The sequence below is a fragment of the Mus musculus genome, chromosome X (assembly GCF_000001635.26).
Source record: "Mus musculus strain C57BL/6J chromosome X, GRCm38.p6 C57BL/6J".
Lineage (NCBI taxonomy): Eukaryota > Metazoa > Chordata > Mammalia > Rodentia > Muridae > Mus > Mus musculus.
Genome location: NC_000086.7, coordinates 8,366,589 through 8,384,529, shown reverse-complemented (window position 1 = coordinate 8,384,529; position 17,941 = coordinate 8,366,589). Strand labels below are relative to the sequence as shown.

Below are 17,941 nucleotides of genomic sequence, written 5' to 3'. Positions count from 1 at the left end.
TACTTTCTTGGTTGTTCTAGGGCGTGATTTCCGTCCTTGTATTGCTTCTTTTCTGTTATTATCCTTTGAAGGGCTGGATTCGTGGAAAGATATTGTGTGAATTTGGTTTTGTCATGGAATACTTTGGTTTCTCCATCTATGGTAATTGAGAGTTTGGCCGGGTATAGTAGCCTGGGCTGGCATTTGTGTTCTCTTAGTGTCTGTATAACATCTGTCCAGGCTCTTCTGGCTTTCATAGTCTCCGGTGAAAAGTCTGGTGTAATTCTGATAGGCCTTCCTTTATATGTTACTTGACCTTTCTCCCTTACTGCTTTTAATATTCTATCTTTATTTAGTGCATTTGTTGTTCTGATTATTATGTGTTGGGAGGAATTTCTTTTCTGGTCCAGTCTATTTGGAGTTCTGTAGGCTTCTTGTATGATCATGGGCATCTCTTTTTTTATGTTTGGGAAGTTTTCTTCTATTATTTTGTTGAAGATATTAGCTTGCCCTTTAAGTTGAAAATCTTCATTCTCATCAATTCCTATTATCCGTAGGTTTGGTCTTCTCATTGTGTCCTGGATTACCTGGATGTTTTGAGTTAGGATCCTTTTGCATTTTGTATTTTCTTTGACTGTTGTGTCGATGTTCTCTATGGAATCTTCTGCACCTGAGATTCTCTCTTCCATTTCTTGTATTCTGTTGCTGATGCTCGCATCTATGGTTCCAGATCTCTTTCCTAGGGTTTCTATCTCCAGCGTTGCCTCGCTTTGGGTTTTCTTTATTGTGTCTACTTCCCCTTTTAGTTCTAGTATGGTTTTGTTCATTTCCATCACCTGTTTGGATGTGTTTTCCTGTTTTTCTTTAATGATTTCTACCTGTTTGGCTGTGTTTTCCTGCTTTTCTTTAAGGGCCTGTAACTCTTTAGCAGTGCTCTCCTGTAGTTCTTTAAGTGACTTATGAAAGTCCTTCTTGATGTCCTCTATCATCATCATGAGAAATGTTTTTAAACCTGGGTCTAGATTTTCGGTTGTGTTGGGGTGCCCAGGACTAGGTGGGGTGGGAGTGCTGCGTTCTGATGATGGTGAGTGGTCTTGATTTCTGTTAGTAGGATTCTTACGTTTGCCTTTCGCCATCTGGTAATCTCTGAAGCTAGCTGTTTTAGTTGTCACTGTTAAGAGCTTGTTCTTCAGGTGACTCTGTTAGCCTCTATAAGCAGACCTGGAGGGTAGCACTCTCCTTAGTTTCAGTGGGCAGAGTATTCTCTGCAGGCAAGCTCTCTTCTTGCAAGGCAGGTACCCAGATATCTGGTGTTCGAACCAGACTCCTGGCAGAAGTTGTGTTCCACTCACTAGAGGTCTTAGGATCTCGTGTGGAATCCTGTGTGGGCCCTTGTGGGTGTCAGGCGACTCAGCTGGCAAGGTAGCCCGGGGCTCGAGTGGAGTGGAAGGGGTTTGTGCCCCAGATCAAGCCCGGGTAGCCTGCTTCCCTATGTACTGCAGTCTCAGGTTCCGCGCGATTGGATTGGGGCAGGCGCTGTGTTCCACTCACCAGAGGTCTTAGGATCCCTTGGGGAGTCCCATGTGGGCCCTTGCGGCTGTTGGGCAAGACTCTGCTGGCAAGGTAGCCTGGGGCTCGAGTAGAGCGGAAGGGACTTGTGCCCCAGATCAGGCCTGGGTAGCCTGCTTCCCTATGTACCACAGTCTCAGGTTCAGCGCGATTAGATTGGGGCAGGCGCTGTGTTCCACTCACCAGAGGTCTTAGGATCCCGTGGGGAGTCCCGTGTGGGCCCTTGTGGGTGTTGGGCAAGACTCTGCTGGCAAGGTAGCCCGGGGCTCGAGTCTCGAGTCGAGCGGAAGGGCCTCCCTACCTTTTCAACATAGTACTTGAAGTATTAGCCAGAGCAATTCGACAACAAAAGGAGATCAAGGGGATACAAATTGGAAAAGAGGAAGTCAAAATATCACTTTTTGCAGATGATATGATAGTATATATATGTGACCCTAAAAATTCCACCAGAGAACTCCTAAACCTGATAAACAGCTTCGGTGAAGTAGCTGGATATAAAATTAACTCAAACAAGTCAATTGCCTTTCTCTACACAAAGAATTAACAGGCTGAGAGAGAAATTAGGGAAACAACACCCTTCTCAATAGTCACAAATAATATAAAATAGACTCTAACTAAGGAGGTGAAAGATCTGTATGATTAAAAACTTCAAGTCTCTGAAGAAAGAAATTAAAGAAGATCTCAGAAGATGGAAAGATCTCCCATGCTCATGGATTGGCAGGATCAACATTGTAAAAATGGCTATCTTGCCAAAAGCAATCTACAGATTCAATGCAATCCCCATCAAAATTCCAACTCAATTCTTCAACGAATTAGAAGGAGCAATTTGCAAATTCATCTAGAATAACAAAAAACCTAGGATAGCAAAAAGTCTTCTCAAGGATAACAGAACCTCTGGTGGAATCACCATGCCTGATCTAAAGCTTTACTACAGAGCAATTGTGATAAAAACTGCATGGTACTGGTATAGAGACAGACAAGTAGACCAATGGAACAGAATTGAAGACCCAGAAATGAACCCACACACCTATGGTCACTTGATCTTCGACAAGGGAGCTAAAACCATCCAGTGGAAGAAAGACAGCATTTTCAACAATTGGTGCTGGCACAACTGGTTGTTATGATGTAGAAGAAGGCGGATTGATCCATACTTATCTCCTTGTACTAACGTCAAATCTAAGTGGACCGAGGTATTTCACATGAAACCAGAGACACTGAAACTTATAGAGGAGAAAGTGGGGAAAAGCCTTGAAGATATGGGCACAGGGGAAAAATTCCTGAACAGAACAGCAATGGCTTGTGCTGTAAGATCAAGAATTGACAAATGGGACCTAATGAAACTCCAAAGTTTCTGCAAGGCAAAAGACACCGTCAATAAGACAAAAAGACCACCAACAGATGGGGAAAGGATCTTTACCTATCCTAAATCAGATAGGGGACTAATATCCAACATATATAAAGAACTCAAGAAGGTGGACTTCAGAAAATCAAATAACCCCATTAAAAAATGGGGCTCAGAACTGAACAAAGAATTCTCACCTGAGGAATACCGAATGGCAGAGAAGCACCTGAAAAAATGTTCAACATCCTTAATCATCAGGGAAATGCAAATCAAAACAACCCTGAGTTTCCACCTCACACCAGTCAGAATGGCTAAGATGAAAAATTCAGGTGACAGCAGATGCTGGCGTGGATGTGGAGAAAGAGGAACACTCCTCCATTGTTGGTGGGAATGCAGGCTTGTACAACCACTCTGGAAATCATTCTGGCAGTTCCTCAGAAAATTGGACATAGTACTACCGGAGGATCCAGCAATACCTCTCCTGGGCATATATCCAGAAGATGCCCCAACTGGTAAGAAGGACACATGCTCCACTATGTTCATAGCAGCCTTATTTATAATAGCCAGAAGCTGGAAAGAACCTAAATGCCCCTCAACAGAGGAATGGATACAGAAAATGTGGTACATCTACACAATGGAGTACTACTCAGCTATTAAAAAGAATGAATTTATGAAATTCCTAGCCAAATGGATGGACCTGGAGGGCATCATCCTGAATGAGGTAACACATTCACAAAGGAACTCACACAATATATACTCACTGATAAGTGGATATTAGCCCCAAACCTAGGATACCCAAGATATAAGATACAATTTCCTAAACACATGAAACTCAAGAAAAATGAAGACTGAAGTATGGACACTATGCCCCTCCTTAGAAGTGGGAACAAAACACCCATGGAAGGAGTTACAGAGACAAAGTTTGGAGCTGAGATGAAAGGATGGACCATGTAGAGACTGCCATATCCAGGGATCCACCCCATAATCAGCATCCAAACGCTGACACCATTGCATACACTAGCAAGATTTTATCGAAAGGACCCAGATGTAGCTGTCTCTTGTGAGACTATGCCGGGGCCTAGCAAACACAGAAGTGGATGCTCACAGTCAGCTAATGGATGGATCACAGGGCTCCCAATGGAGGAGCTAGAGAAAGTACCCAAGGAGCTAAAGGGATCTGCAACCCTATAGGTGAAACAACATTATGAACTAACCAGTACCCCGGAGCTCTTGACTCTAGCTGCATATGTATCAAAAGATGGCCTAATCGGCCATCACTGGAAAGAGAGGCCCATTGGACACTCAAACTTTATATGCCCCAGTACAGGAGAACGCCAGGGTCAAAAAGGGGAAGTGGGTGGGTAGGGGAGTGGGGGTGGGTGGGTATGGGGGACTTTTGGTATAGCATTGGAAATGTAAATGAGCTAAATACCTAATAAAAAATGGAAAAAAAAAGAACAGCAATGGCTTGTGCTGTAAGATCGAGAATTGACAAATGGGACCTAATGAAACTCCAAAGTTTCTGCAAGGCAAAAGACACCGTCAATAAGACAAAAAGACCACCAACAGATTGGGAAAGGATCTTTACCTATCCTAAATCAGATAGGGGACTAATATCCAACATATATAAGGAACTCAAGAAGGTGGACTTCAGAAAATCAAATAACCCCATTAAAAAATGGGGCTCAGAACTGAACAAAGAATTCTCACCTGAGGAATACCGAATGGCAGAGAAGCACCTGAAAAAATGTTCAACATCCTTAATCATCAGGGAAATGCAAATCAAAACAACCCTGAGTTTCCACCTCACACCAGTCAGAATGGCTAAGATCAAAAATTCAGGTGACAGCAGATGCTGGCGTGGATGTGGAGAAAGAGGAACACTCCTCCATTGTTGGTGGGAATGCAGGCTTGTACAACCACTCTGGAAATCAGTCTGGCGGTTCCTCAGAAATTTGGACATAGTACTACCGGAGGATCCAGCAATACCTCTCCTGGGCATATATCCAGAAGATGCCCCAACTGGTAAGAAGGACACATGCTCCACTATGTTCATAGCAGCCTTATTTATAATAGCCAGAAGCTGGAAAGAACCCAGATGCCCCTCAACAGAGGAATGGATACAGAAAATGTGGTACATCTACACAATGGAGTACTACTCAGCTATTAAAAAGAATGAATTTATGAAATTCCTAGCCAAATGGATGGACCTGGAGGGCATCATCCTGAGTGAGGTAACACATTCACAAAGGAACTCACACAATATGTACTCACTGATAAGTGGATATTAGCCCAAAACCTAGGATACCCAAGATGTAAGATACAGTTTCCTAAACACATTAAACTCAAGAAAAATGAAGACTGAAGTGTGGACACTATGCCCCTCCTTAGAAGTGGGAACAAAACACCCATGGAAGGAGTTACAGAGACAAAGTTTGGAGCTGAGATGAAAGGATGGACCATGTAGAGACTGCCATATCCAAGGATCCACCCCATAATCAGCATCCAAACGCTGACACCATTGCATACACTAGCAAGATTTATCGAAAGGACCCAGATGTAGCTGTCTCTTGTGAGACTATGCCGGGGCCTAGCAAACACAGAAGTGGAGGCTCACAGTCAGCTAATGGATGGATCACAGGGCTCCCAATGGAGGAGCTAGAGAAAGTACCCAAGGAGCTAAAGGACTAAGATTCTTTTTTTTTTTTTTTTCCAGAGCTGAGGACCGAACCCAGGACCTTGTGCTTGCTAGGCAAGCACTCTACCACTGAGCTAAATCCCCAACCCCCCCAAGGAGCTAAAGGGATCTGCAACCCTATAAGTGGAACAACATTATGAACTAACCAGTACCCCGGAGCTCTTGACTCTAGCTGCATATGTATCAAAAGATGGCCTAATCGGCCATCACTGGAAAGAGAGGCCCATTGGACACTCAAACTTTATATGTCCCAGTACAGGGGAACACCAGGACCAAAAAGGCTGAGTGAGTGGGTAGGGGAGTGGGGGTGGGTGGGTATGGGGGACTCTTGGTATAGCATTGGAAATGTAAATGAGCTAAATACCTAATAAAAAATGGGGAAAAAAAGAATCTATTTCTTATCCGGGCGTGGTGGCGCACGCCTTTAATCCCAGCACTTGGGAGGCAGAGGCAGGTGGATTTCTGAGTTCGAGGCCAGCCTGGTCTACAAAGTGAGTTCCAGGACAGCCATAGCTATACAGAGAAACCCTGCCTCGAAAAAAAAAAAGAATCTATTTCTTTGATGTTTTTAAGGAAGCATATAACGTAATGAGTTTCATGATGACATATTCCCATACCCATTCTCACCCCTATCCCCATCTTGCTAGTTTCCTTCTTTCTCCCTGATTGTCCCTGTTACTACTTTCCTGGTCTCTGTACACAAAGTGACTCTTTCTACCTCTTTAAGGATTCCACCTCCCATTTATGATACCCTTTCCAATTTCATGCCCCACCCAATACAAAATTACACAAGACACAAATTTAACCATGGTTACTCATTTGAAGTTAACCTTGAACCGTCTCTTTCTGCATTTGGTTTGTTTTGTTGAACACATCCATTTATCAGCGCCTCTGAAACCTCTCTGCATCCTCACATAGTGGTGAAGCAGAGGCCTCTTGTCTCTTCCCTCTCTATAGTTCTGTTCATCAGAGCCATATGCATAGGAACATACATTACCTCCATCATCCCTAGGAGAGTTACATGGGACATTATGGCTCCTACATATGAGTGCTATGTGAAATGGGCATATGACATAGATTACATCATAGCATCGACAATGGAACACTAATAATAATTCTAAACCTGACTGAAACATTTATCATACCAACACAGTTTATGTGTCCCTTGCCTGCAGTGGTCCAGGACCCTAGGTCTCATTTGTACTATCTATGTCCTTCAGATATAAGCCTTAATTCTTCTATTCCGTAAGCTCTTCTACCTTTGCTGCCATTCAGCTCTGACTTTGGACTTGGCTCTAGTTCCACATATGTGAGAACTCCCTTAGGCTCTGTTAAGTATCTACATTATCATCTATTCCTGTTCATATAAAATCCTAAATTTCTGCCGGTGTAACTTATTTTTCTAGAGTGATACGTTGTCCCCTAGGCCTGTTGTATATGTTAGTCAGTCTTCACTAGAAACCATATCCTAGGCTACAGAGAAGTATCTTTTAAACAATTATTATTTATCTCAATGTATATGAAGACACTGTTGTTGTCTTCATACACACCAGGAGAGGGCATCAGGTCCCATTACAGATGGTTGTGAGCCAACATGTGGTGGCTGGGATTTGAACTCAGGACCTCTGGAAGAGCAGTCAGCACTTTAACCACTAAGCCATCTCTCCAGCCCCCAAGGAGTATTAGTTATTGTGAGATTGGTGATTACTGCTTACAACACTTTCCTTATGATGACCCTACTGTCTTCCTTACCTTGTTGCTTCCTAAATCCTGTTCTAGGGACCTACCTAGGTCAATGTTAATCTCACTTGGAATGTATTCAATCACACTATGTGCAGTAGTCTACTCTTGTAAGCCCAGTACTCAAGAGGGTGGGTGGGGCACAAATACCACAATTGGGCTATAAAGTGAGTTCCAGTATAGCCTGGGATGCATAATGGAACATATATCAGTGAACAAAAATAAAGCGAAAGATATTGATTATAGCCCAAGAGGAGCTCTGATCCTGATGACTTGGAAGTTGACAGAGGACAACAGCAAATTTGATGCCAGCCTGGGTGATTTAGTGAAACCTCATCAGAAAATGACACAAACAACTGAGTATGTGTGTTAATTTTGATAGTCTTGGTGTTTCAGAGAAGTCTAGGACATAGTAGGAAATGTTCCACTTTTCCTCTGTGTGAAGACATTTTTGAAAGTAATTATGTTTTGGGATCTCTCATCTAATTCCCAACAAATCTATTGGCGATGTTACATGATCTTGGTAGTTACATGGGAGACAAGGATGATTGAGGAATTATCTCATTAGAACCATGTACTTGAGTCTGTTTCCTACCTTGAGCCTTTCCTATATTCCTTTTTGGCCACCCTAATCCAAGATGAAGGGAAGAACAGCCTCCCTTCATACACTGCATGTATGGAAAAAGTGTCTATCAACTGAGCCCACAGAAAGTGTAAGCCCAGAGAAATCGTTCTGCATTGACTTTCTTTCAGGATTCTGTCAACAATGAAGCAATAAAAACTAGTCCTGTGCAGCTCAGTGGTGAGCCCTCGCAATAATGCAGGAGGGTCTGGGTTCAATCCCTAGAATCAGACACTACACTTACTCCCCAAAAGTTAAAACTAGAGGGTTAAAAAAAATAACTTTTGATCTCCATAGACATGAGCATCTGTCTACATTGAGCCTCAGGCTCTTTGGTAGATGAAGGTCCTAAGTGTGGTCAAGCAAAGCCAGATTTTACCACATCACAGAATTTGGATTTGTCACCTTTGTGCAAACAGGGAAGGAAATGTATCCTAGCCAAACAATGAAACGAGATAGTTGTAATTAGAAATATTTCTAGTGTAGCATGGCAGGTAACAGGTGTCCCTAGTAATGACTTGTATATGTGTGTGTGTGCAAGACAGAGAAACATGTTATCATAGACAAATAGAAGGCTGCTTGGCAGTCCTAGGGAAGGAGAGGGCAGTGTGCTTCAGTGCAATGATAGCTGACACACGATTCCTCATAGGAGTAAAGGGCAGGCAGCCAGCAATATGCATTAGGTATATGCCTTGCTAAGTGCAATGTTGATAGGCTTATTATATTTCCCATTGTTTATTGAGTTATTTTGTGCTTGTATGCTTGGATATTGTGTATGTGTGTACACGCACAAATGCGTTCAGTTGTGAATAGCAATGGACACTGTGAGGGAGCCAGTTCTCTGTGTCAACCATGTAGGTCTTTAAGATTGAACTCAAGTCTGACAGCAGGATCCTTTATCACTGAGCCATTTAGCCTGCTTGAAACATTGGTATTCTGCCAGAGTGGCTGTCACACAGTAAGTCAATACTAACAGAGTTCTTAGCATGTACTACCCACAGTGCTGACCAGATGCTTGCCGTACACAGAGATCTATGCTTCAAGAGTACCTGGCACAGAAAAAGCAGTTCTATGGGGCTCAACACAGTGACAATAACAATAGGAAATGTTTGGCATGACGGACAAAGACTCCTAACAATGTTTGGCACATCCTACAAAATTGCTAAGAGAACAAACACTTGACACATGCTTAACTCAGAATTCTAGTAGACTTTTATAAATAAATAAATATAGGTATAAATGTATATAATCAATAAATATATAAATAAATGTATGTATCTATACTGCTGATATTTAGTCTTTCAAAGCTGGAGCTGTAATGTTGAATTGCCACTCCATCCTTCTTCCACCGTGGCCTTATTTCAACTGTCTGTGGATGAGACAAGAAAGAGAAGGAAGAGAAATGCGAGGGAGTTGCCACCACCTACTCAGCGCTCTGTTTCCACCTGTCCTTCAGAGCCTGCATGCTCTCCTTCTGCCCAGCTTCAGAGCTCTACCCCACAAGCACACCCTCTTCTAGAGCATGGGCCTCCCTCACCAGAGAAAGAAATGGCCTACACTTTGAGTGATAACCTGGGATTTAAAAGCCCATAGCATCCTGGCTAGGGAAGGTCTCGAAACTACCCAGCACTGCAGTAAAGGAAGCATGACTTATGACATCTGGTTCAGTCTTGCACCCCAAAGGACTAGAAGTGGATGATTGGGTAGGGTCTAATACCGTATGGGAAACGTGTGTGTTCTGGGTGTTGTGAGATGTGTCAGAGGACCACTTACCAGTTCAGTAATCATCATCTTCTTCCTCTTCAGGATCACTAATCTCTTCATATATCACTCGATACTTCCTCTCTCGCAGCCGGTGGCTCCAAACATTGACCCGAATGCCACTAGTTTCTAAAATGTGGAGAGGTTAGTGCATGAGTGCAAGGCTTTTCTCATCAGAAAAGAACAGGGCTTGGCCCTCCCATGAGCCTCTGGGCCTTTACTGCTGGCTCATGAGACTGAGATGTCAGCCCTACAGCAATACAGACCAAAGGCTAGTTTGGGTTATACCGTCCAGTGTACTCTCTTGTCCCCATCAGGATCCCAACCCCCGATATAGAATTCCTATTTTATCCTCCATTAGGAGGAGGGTCCAGTGACCATTCACTTATATTGTATAGATTTCAGGGTTAGCTTCAGAGCATGTAGAAAACTTGTCCAGTGTCACACGGCTTTCAGAAGGACAAGTCAAATTATGATTATAGAGGCCCATTGTAACATCTGAACTGGTGCTGGGGGGAGTGCCTCACCCAGAAAGACCAAACACCTCGAACAATCTAGGGAAACCAGAGTATTGTTTCCCCTGTGCTTTTTTCTCATCCAACGCCACCCTGTTGTCTGTCCCCAAAGCATGGGATTTCTCTTTGTTGTGCTGGTGTCTCTGAGCCTGCTGTTCCTGGAACACATGTTGGGTTATTCCTCCCGTGCTACCTTCTTCAGCGTTTTTTAAACACTGAAGCACTTATTCAGGTAGTCAGTAGTATGTTTGTATTGTATTAGAGGTTAAGTGTCTTTTCTTGTATTTTTCTAAAGGTTCTATTAACATATATTAGTTATATATGTTGTTCCACTTCATTATTATATTTTATATGCATATATAATGTATTTTAATCATGTGTGTGCCTAATTCCTCGCTTGAGTCACACTGACACCCTTCCTCCCTACCTCTAGATTCCCTTTTATTGCCTCTTGGTTGGTATCAGTGAGACCCAGTGAGTTGAGTTCGGCTTACTTATATGTGCATTGGGCCTCATTGGCCTTTTTCCTAGCACCTGGCAACTGCCATCATATCCTCTGAGAGGGGCAGAAGCTGGTGAGCCCCTCCTTCCATGGCAGAATGTTATTGGCTTGATCTTTTGCAGGTGATTTTAAAGAATTTTTCTTAATGCATTAATCACACTTGAAAAAGTATTTCACTTTTTGTAACTAAATAAAAAAAGAACACATGTGTTCAAATGGCAAAGAAATGTCCTAAGTAAACCTAGTTCCAGAGCTACAATGTTTGCCTTTATATTGTTAAAACACTGTCATTTGCACAACCAGAAGAGATATAATTAAGAGTAAGGAACAAATATTAGGCGAAGAAAAGCGCTGGAAGAAGCCACAGGCTCTGGGAGAGGCAGGAATATGAAATACATGGCTGCACACAGAAGCTGGTGGTATACTGCGTGCACAGTATGTAAAGCGTGAACAGAATGAAGGAGATAGCACTGCATGCACCTTGGTGCCACGTCCAGATGAACGCACCATGGTGGCATGAGGTAATGAACACACAATGGTAGTGAGTGCAAATGAATGCACCGTGGTGGCTTGTGCAGGTGAACGCACCATGCTGGCATGTCCAGGTGAATGCACTGTGGTGGTTTGTGCATGTAAATGCCCCGTGGTGACGTGTGCAGGTGAATGCAGCAGTGGACAGGATAGAAAGAAAGGAGACAGTGATGTAGGTATTAAAGAACCTCGTGCCAGAGGTAGTATCTCATGTGATGCTGGTGAGAGCACTTCAGGTGGAACTGGGCAAGCTGGTGCCTACACCTTTTCTGTTGATATGCCAAGATGTGCCATTAGTCACTAATCCTCAGCTACCTTTCATTCACCTTCCTGAGTCATGTATGAGGGAGTATATGTACAACCAAAAGAAGTCAGAAACTGAATGTAAAGCCTTTTATTGTATGTTTACATTTGTATTTCTCTGTATGTCTCTGTGTATGTGGAAGATGTATGTGGGTATACCTGTGGAGGAAACACTGTGTCAGATAATCTGGAACTAGAGTTTCAGATAATAGTAAGCACCTACATATGCACTATCAGGATTCCTCCCTTCACACAGTCAGTCCTTTCCTGGGGCCTCACTGGTCACTAACCTCAGCTCCCAGAATTCTCTCTACACTACACTGGACCCTGCAGCTGTCGAAACCCCCATTCCATAGTCAGGTGCCTCCTGGGGTCCTCTAACTTGGGACTGTGGGGCAGAAAGTTTTCAGGTATATACATGTCCTGAACTTGATCACAGTGGAAGGGGTCTACTATGAAAGCCCTGTCATTTGTAGCCAGAAGAGTGTATGGGCCCTTCACAGAGCCTAGGCCAGCTGGAGATCCCTATGTGGAAAGTGAGTGTCAGGATGAAAGAATGTGCAAGCTCTGTGAGAGAATACTGACAGGAGCATCACCTAGGCTTCAGAAACTAAGGAAGACTGGACTATACTTCAGTGAGTTGGGCTACAGATTAGCAAGCTAGTGGACCTGCTCTTTGGGTCAATAATCTAGCACAGTTGAGGCAATCCTCATTATCAGTTCTCTAAGTACTAAAATACTCTAATTGAAGAAACACGGGTCCTGTATTGTAACTCTGACCAAGAACCTGTAGTTATACAGGACCCCTGGGAAACCTGTTACTGTGATTATGATAAATGAATGGCCCCTGGTAGGGCAACCATACTCCACTAGATGGTTCTACATCCCACAGTATGTAGATAGCACAAATTGGCCTTGAGTTTTTTATTTATAAAAAAATTAAAATAAAAACGGTATGGATGTTGGGTGAAAAACAGCTGGGAAAGATGTTTTATATTCATTGGATGAAAGGGTGGGGTATGTGTGAATATGATTAAAATAAATGATATAAAATCCTCAAAGAATTAAATAAATACCAAATTGACAAACAATATAATATGTTAAGGATAGGAAATAGATTGCAGCCAACCTGCCAAGTTGGAATCATTCTTTACAGAGGCAAGGCTTCCTTCTACATTATGAATACTTATTGTCACTGATGTCAGCTATAAAAGAGAATCAGAGTAAAGACATTTTGTCAAATAGTAATCTATAGGGAGTGTTTCTGCTACTTGATAAAGGGTGTTCTAATTTCCTGGATAATATTTAGAACAGGGCCTGGCAAATAAATAAAATCATCACATGTCAAAATTAACCAGACCTGAAGATTCAATGACTCTAAATATATAGATTAACTATATATAACTCTATGAAAGATACAGTAAAAATTGGCATTTGAAACAGCATGTGAAGCAACACATTAAAATTTACACTTTAAGTATCAAACATATATTTATACACTTATCCACCACCAAGAAGAAAACTGTGTCCTCAACAATGTGGAAAGGAAAAAAGGAAAAAAAAAGAGTTGGCTGGCGAGATAGCTCAGTGGTAAAGGGCACTGGCTGCTCTTCCGGAGGTCCTGAGTTCAAATCCCAGCAACCAAATGGTGGCTCACAACCATCTGTAATGAGATCTGATGCCCTCTTCTGGGCTGTCTGAAGACAGTTACAGTGTGCTTACATATAATAATAAATAGGTCTTTTAAAAAAAAACCAATGTGGACATGAACTGAGGGACAAACAGGGTGCATTCCTAAGGAAAGAGGTGATACTTGCCTTCATTCGTTTTCTCGGTGTCACACCAAAAGATCCTTCAAAGCATTCATCTACAGATAGTAACAAGTCAGAAGGTTTTGTTTGTTAGTAAATATTCCAAAGGCTCAGAATCTTGCTGATTTAGGGAAGGCTAGAGTGGAGAGTGGGCCCATTTTTGGAGGAGGAGCTAGTGGAGCCTGGCTCTCTTTCATCTGACCAATGACAGGTGCCCTTTTAGAAGTCTCCTTCTGATTGGATAGGAAGTGTCAGCTAAGCCTCATCACTGCCTCATCCCCTCACAAGATGGTAGGACACAGGATATTCTGACTCTCTTTGAAGGTGTTACACATTGGCCATTTACTTATTATCCAGTATAATGTACACAATAATGTTTTAGAATTGTGCATGACAGGATCTTCTACATAATCCTCAGAGTGAGCTCTGTTCCACACAACCCTGATCTGAACAAGAAAAGAGCTGCCTATCACTTTAGCATGCATCCTGACTGAGAAGGTGAACTTTCATAGCCCCTCCCTGATCACTCACCATCACTGTCATGATCTTCAATGCCTTCGACCAGGGATTGCTTGTCCTGCTCCTTGCCACGCATGAAAACTGGTTGGTTCACGGTGACCCCTAAGAGGAAGCAGAGTGTTTGTTCTTTAACAGGCAGCACAACGAGGGGAAATGGTGCTAGAAACTGGGCTACAGCCCAGATCTTAAGGCCCATAAGAGGCCAGCACTCTATTGCCTATGATCTATGCTGTCAGCTCTGCAAAGGGTGGAAAAGAGCAGCTGCAGGCTCGACAAGCACCTTGACATTTCTCAGGAAAGAAAGGTATCATGGGAGAGGGCCCTGCTACAGTTTGAGAAGATGTGGCATAGCAAACAAACTGGGAACCACCAGACTGGTCTGAACCCAGATTTCATCTTACCTAGGTCAGTCATTCTGATGTAGTTTCTTTTCATGTACACGTAGGCACTTTTCTGCCATTGAGTCAGCTTTCCCCACTCTTCATCAGAGAAGTATGTAGAAATATCCTGGAAGGCCTGGAAAAGAAGGGAATGAAAACTCTGGAAACTGTTCTGCTGGATGTGTGTACCATTCATCCCAGAATGCCCTCTGTGGTGGAGGACCTTTGTGATCCACCAGAGAATCAACACAATCAGTCCTGGGAAATAAGAGGGTTAAGGGAGAGACAGCCTTTTCCACAGCCACTAGAAATTCTCAATGCTGCTCATGTGTTCTCCTCCCCCACTTACAAGGGACTGAGTGTCACCAAATGAATGTAGTACTACGTCACTAATCTGAAGTCCTAATGAAGGCTGTAGAAGGACTCATGGACCATTTGTGCATGGAGAGACATCCTGAGACTTATGGAGGACCAGTGGAGACTGTAGTCCTTGTCCCAAGTGCCTCTGATTTCCACCTTCTGGTAAGTCATTCTACAGTGGCCCTTGGTCACTCAGCTGCTTCTGTCCACCCCACTATGGCCCCCTCACCTTGCAGATATTCTTTGGTTCATAAAGCACTTCCATGGGGACCTTTTCACAGGAACTCACTGTTTCCATGTCAGTGTGATTTTGAAAAGACACAATCTTATCTTCTTCAAGCATAAAACCAAATGTCCTGTGAACGAAGGGGTTGCACATACACAGTAAGAGTCAGTAGCTGATATTTCTTGTACACCGTTTCACCCTGAGATCATCTATCCTTGACTAGGTCTATGGGAGAGTTGGTGGTTAGGAATCAATTAGATTCTATGAACATGCATAAACATGTATGAAGGTATCCTGAGTCTTTGAGAGTGAGAGTCTGTCCTGATTAGTTGCCCTGAAGTGTTCATTGAGATTAAAGGAAATAGAAACTTATTGAATGGGGCAAGCACATATTCTCACTCAGGCAAGGAAAGTGAAAACTGATTTCATAGAAGATATGAAAGCAGCAGTTGTCCCTAGAAGATGGGTGGTGAGGAGTTCAGAAGAAGAAGGTACACCAAGCACCAAATACAAGCAGAGATTAGGAATAGCTCCTAGTGTTTTACAAGACCCATTAGTGACTAGTTTGTTGTTACCTAGAGTGAATTTGTTTTTGGAAGAAAAGCCAGAGTTCCCTTCTTATGCCTGTAACACAGGGTAGTTGGGAGGCTGAGGTAGAAGGGTCATATGTTCAATGCCTGTCTGAGTAACTATAAAGAATGATCTAGGCCAGTCTGGGTAATATATAATTAAATCCTGTCTCAAAGACTCAATCAGGATTTAAATTGTAGCTTAGTAGTAGGATTCTTATGTAACATGTGAGTGGCCCTTACATTAATTCCCTAGTTTTGCCAAAAAAGAAAATAGTAGAAGAGAGACGTCATAAAGCTTCACTCATGTGGAAATGAATAGGAAAACAGAGAAATATGATGAATTAACCATATTTGATAAGCAGACACACGTGTGACTTAAACCATCATACTTTTACTATATGTTGCCTCCCATGATCCTTTCCTGAAGTCTCTTCCAGCTCTGGGTGATTGCTTAACATTTCCAGAATTTAACCTTCCCTAGTAAATAAATGCTTTGACTTTTTATTTTATTACAAAAATAATAGGCACAGAGAGGCTTCACCCAGCACTAATGGAAACAGATGCACAGACCCACAGCCAAACATTAGGCATAGCTTAGGGAATCCTGAAAAGAGGGGGAGGAAGGGCTGTAGGAGCCAGAAGGTTCAAGGACACTAGAAGAAACCTTAAGAATCAAATAACTTTGGTCCATAGGGGTTCATGGAGACTGAACCACCATCCAGGGACTGTGCTTGGAATTGAGTCAAGCCCTGTGCAAATATAACAGTTGAGCTTGAACTTCATGTAGGACTCCTAACAGCAGGAGCAGGGGCTGTCTGTGATTCTGTTACCTGCCTTTGGGACTCTTTCCTCCTGAGTTACCTCTAGCCTTAACAGAGGATATGCCTAGTCTTACTGCAACTTGATATGGTAAGACTGGTTGATATCCATGGGAGGGCTGCCCTTTTCTGAAGAGAAACAGAGGAGGAGTGGATGGGGGAAGAAGGGAGGTGGGGGGAGGACTTGGAAGAGAACAGAGGGAGACTGCAATTGGAGGGATTCTTAGAGTAAGTAAACGAGTAAATAAATAGATGTAAAACGTAATAGACACTATAAACTTTTTAATAAAAGACAGTTCTGGGCAACTGCTGAAACTTAAATACATGTGTCTACTTCATTACCTACTCTTACGTTTTTCCCCTGAAGACAGAATATAGCTAGGTTGCTAAGGTTAACAGAGAAACCATGAACCCAAACACTTCTCCTGTACCTGCCTTTTAAGGAATTTAGATCACCATTTTGTAGTACAGTGCACTGCATCATGTGTAGATTTTGATGTGGTGTGTCCAATATATACTTGGTGAGAGGATTGCCACAGATTTAATAGTCCCCCTGTCCCAACTGATGGTTTCCAGGGACCTAGGAAATGGCTATATGGCTATGCTGTGCTGAAAGGGGGTGTACATGTTAAGTAGAGTATGACCTGCTGGGCTATTTCTAGGGTAGTTTAGATAAAAGACCTAGAATCTCCACATCTACAGGACCTACTGTCACAGAAGGTCAAAGACCTTGGCACATCTCAAGATACACTAACCAGGATCCTCAAGCTAAATCCTTCAGAAACCTTTTAGTGAGTAGACATTAAGGTGTCTCTGGGACCTTGAAGACTGTGTCTTCATCCAAGAGGAAGTTTTAAAGTAGCCCCTCGGACAGAGATCATTTGGTGTCACTGAGGATGGAGGAAATCTCAAGGCAAATAGGAAGTTTCAAAGTTTGTGAAGCTAAGAGGTATACTACTTCCCTCACAAAGAGTGACATACAGTCTGTCAGACATAAAAGGGTTATAATTTCTTGGTTTCATAAGTAATTGCCCAGTGACGGTTTAGCTCAAAGAACACTTCCAAGGAGGAATTCTGAGGAATGCTGGAGACACAAGAAAGGCACAGGTTGGTCTATACAGGCTAACTTTTCTATCATTTAAGGTTTAGTTTTCTGGGACATCCCTAAGGAAGAACCTACCTCAGACAGGAAGGGACAAAGAAGTGTTTATCCAAGAAGAGACCCAAATATGCACCTTGATTCAGCTGTTGCTAGAGACTCAGCAACCAGGGCAGCCAAACCCTTTGAATTCCTCAGGAAACTGAGGGGGAAGTGAGGTAAGAACAGAATGTTGGAGCCCAGTGTTCAAGGCAGGAAGTACATCACCAAAGGGATGTACTAAATATCCCCACTAAAGTATGATGATCCCCACCCCCTGGCATTGCTTACTCCTGGATATGTTTGACTCTTGAAACGTGCATTTCTCTGGATACCTGGGCTTTCAATTATATCTAGACACACCTCTACTAGGCAGTTGTTTCTCTACAAAAAAAATATGGCAAACCACTTCAAAATTTTCTCCTCTGTCTTCCTTAGTCATTCTAACCTGGGATCTCTTTACAATAAACCCATAACATTTCAATTATTTATTAAAGGAAAGCATTAGAGTTGAAACTCTTCCTATATGTGCTCTTTCTCCAAAGACCCAAGAGC

General features: G+C 42.7%; 1 protein-coding gene across 3 annotated transcripts; it reads right to left on the bottom strand.

Annotated features, from left to right (window-relative positions):
- Positions 1-9,141: 9,141 nt before the first annotated feature.
- Positions 9,142-17,552, bottom strand: Ssxb9 (synovial sarcoma, X member B9). Of its 3 annotated transcripts, NM_199066.2 has the most exons (8): positions 17,429-17,552; positions 14,862-14,988; positions 14,294-14,408; positions 13,905-13,994; positions 13,380-13,429; positions 12,692-12,767; positions 9,724-9,840; positions 9,142-9,319 (listed from the first exon to the last, which is right to left on the bottom strand). In NM_199066.2, exons 2-7 carry the CDS (start codon positions 14,973-14,975, stop codon positions 9,728-9,730), a joined length of 558 nt encoding a protein of 185 aa, NP_951021.2. In that variant the 5' UTR covers positions 14,976-14,988; positions 17,429-17,552; the 3' UTR covers positions 9,142-9,319; positions 9,724-9,727. The 3 variants fall into 3 exon arrangements, with proteins under 3 accessions (NP_951021.2, XP_011245781.1, XP_011245780.1); XM_011247479.1 differs by lacking the exons at positions 9,142-9,319; positions 17,429-17,552 and having other exon boundaries at positions 9,697-9,840; XM_011247478.1 differs by lacking the exons at positions 9,142-9,319; positions 12,692-12,767; positions 13,380-13,429; positions 17,429-17,552 and having other exon boundaries at positions 9,697-9,840.
- Positions 17,553-17,941: the final 389 nt, after the last annotated feature.

Bases quoted from the DNA above. Each gene is read 5' to 3' on its own strand.
- Ssxb9 (NM_199066.2), bottom strand. From the start codon at position 14,975: ATGCTTGAAGAAGATAAGATTGTGTCTTTTCAAAATCACACTGACATG. The intron at 13,995-14,293 runs GTAAGATGAAAT...GCTTCCTCTTAG, and splicing joins CATCAGAATGACTGACCTAG to GGGTCACCGTGAACCAACCA. The intron at 12,768-13,379 runs GCAAGTATCACC...TCTCTTTTATAG, and splicing joins CACCGAGAAAACGAATGAAG to CTGACATCAGTGACAATAAG.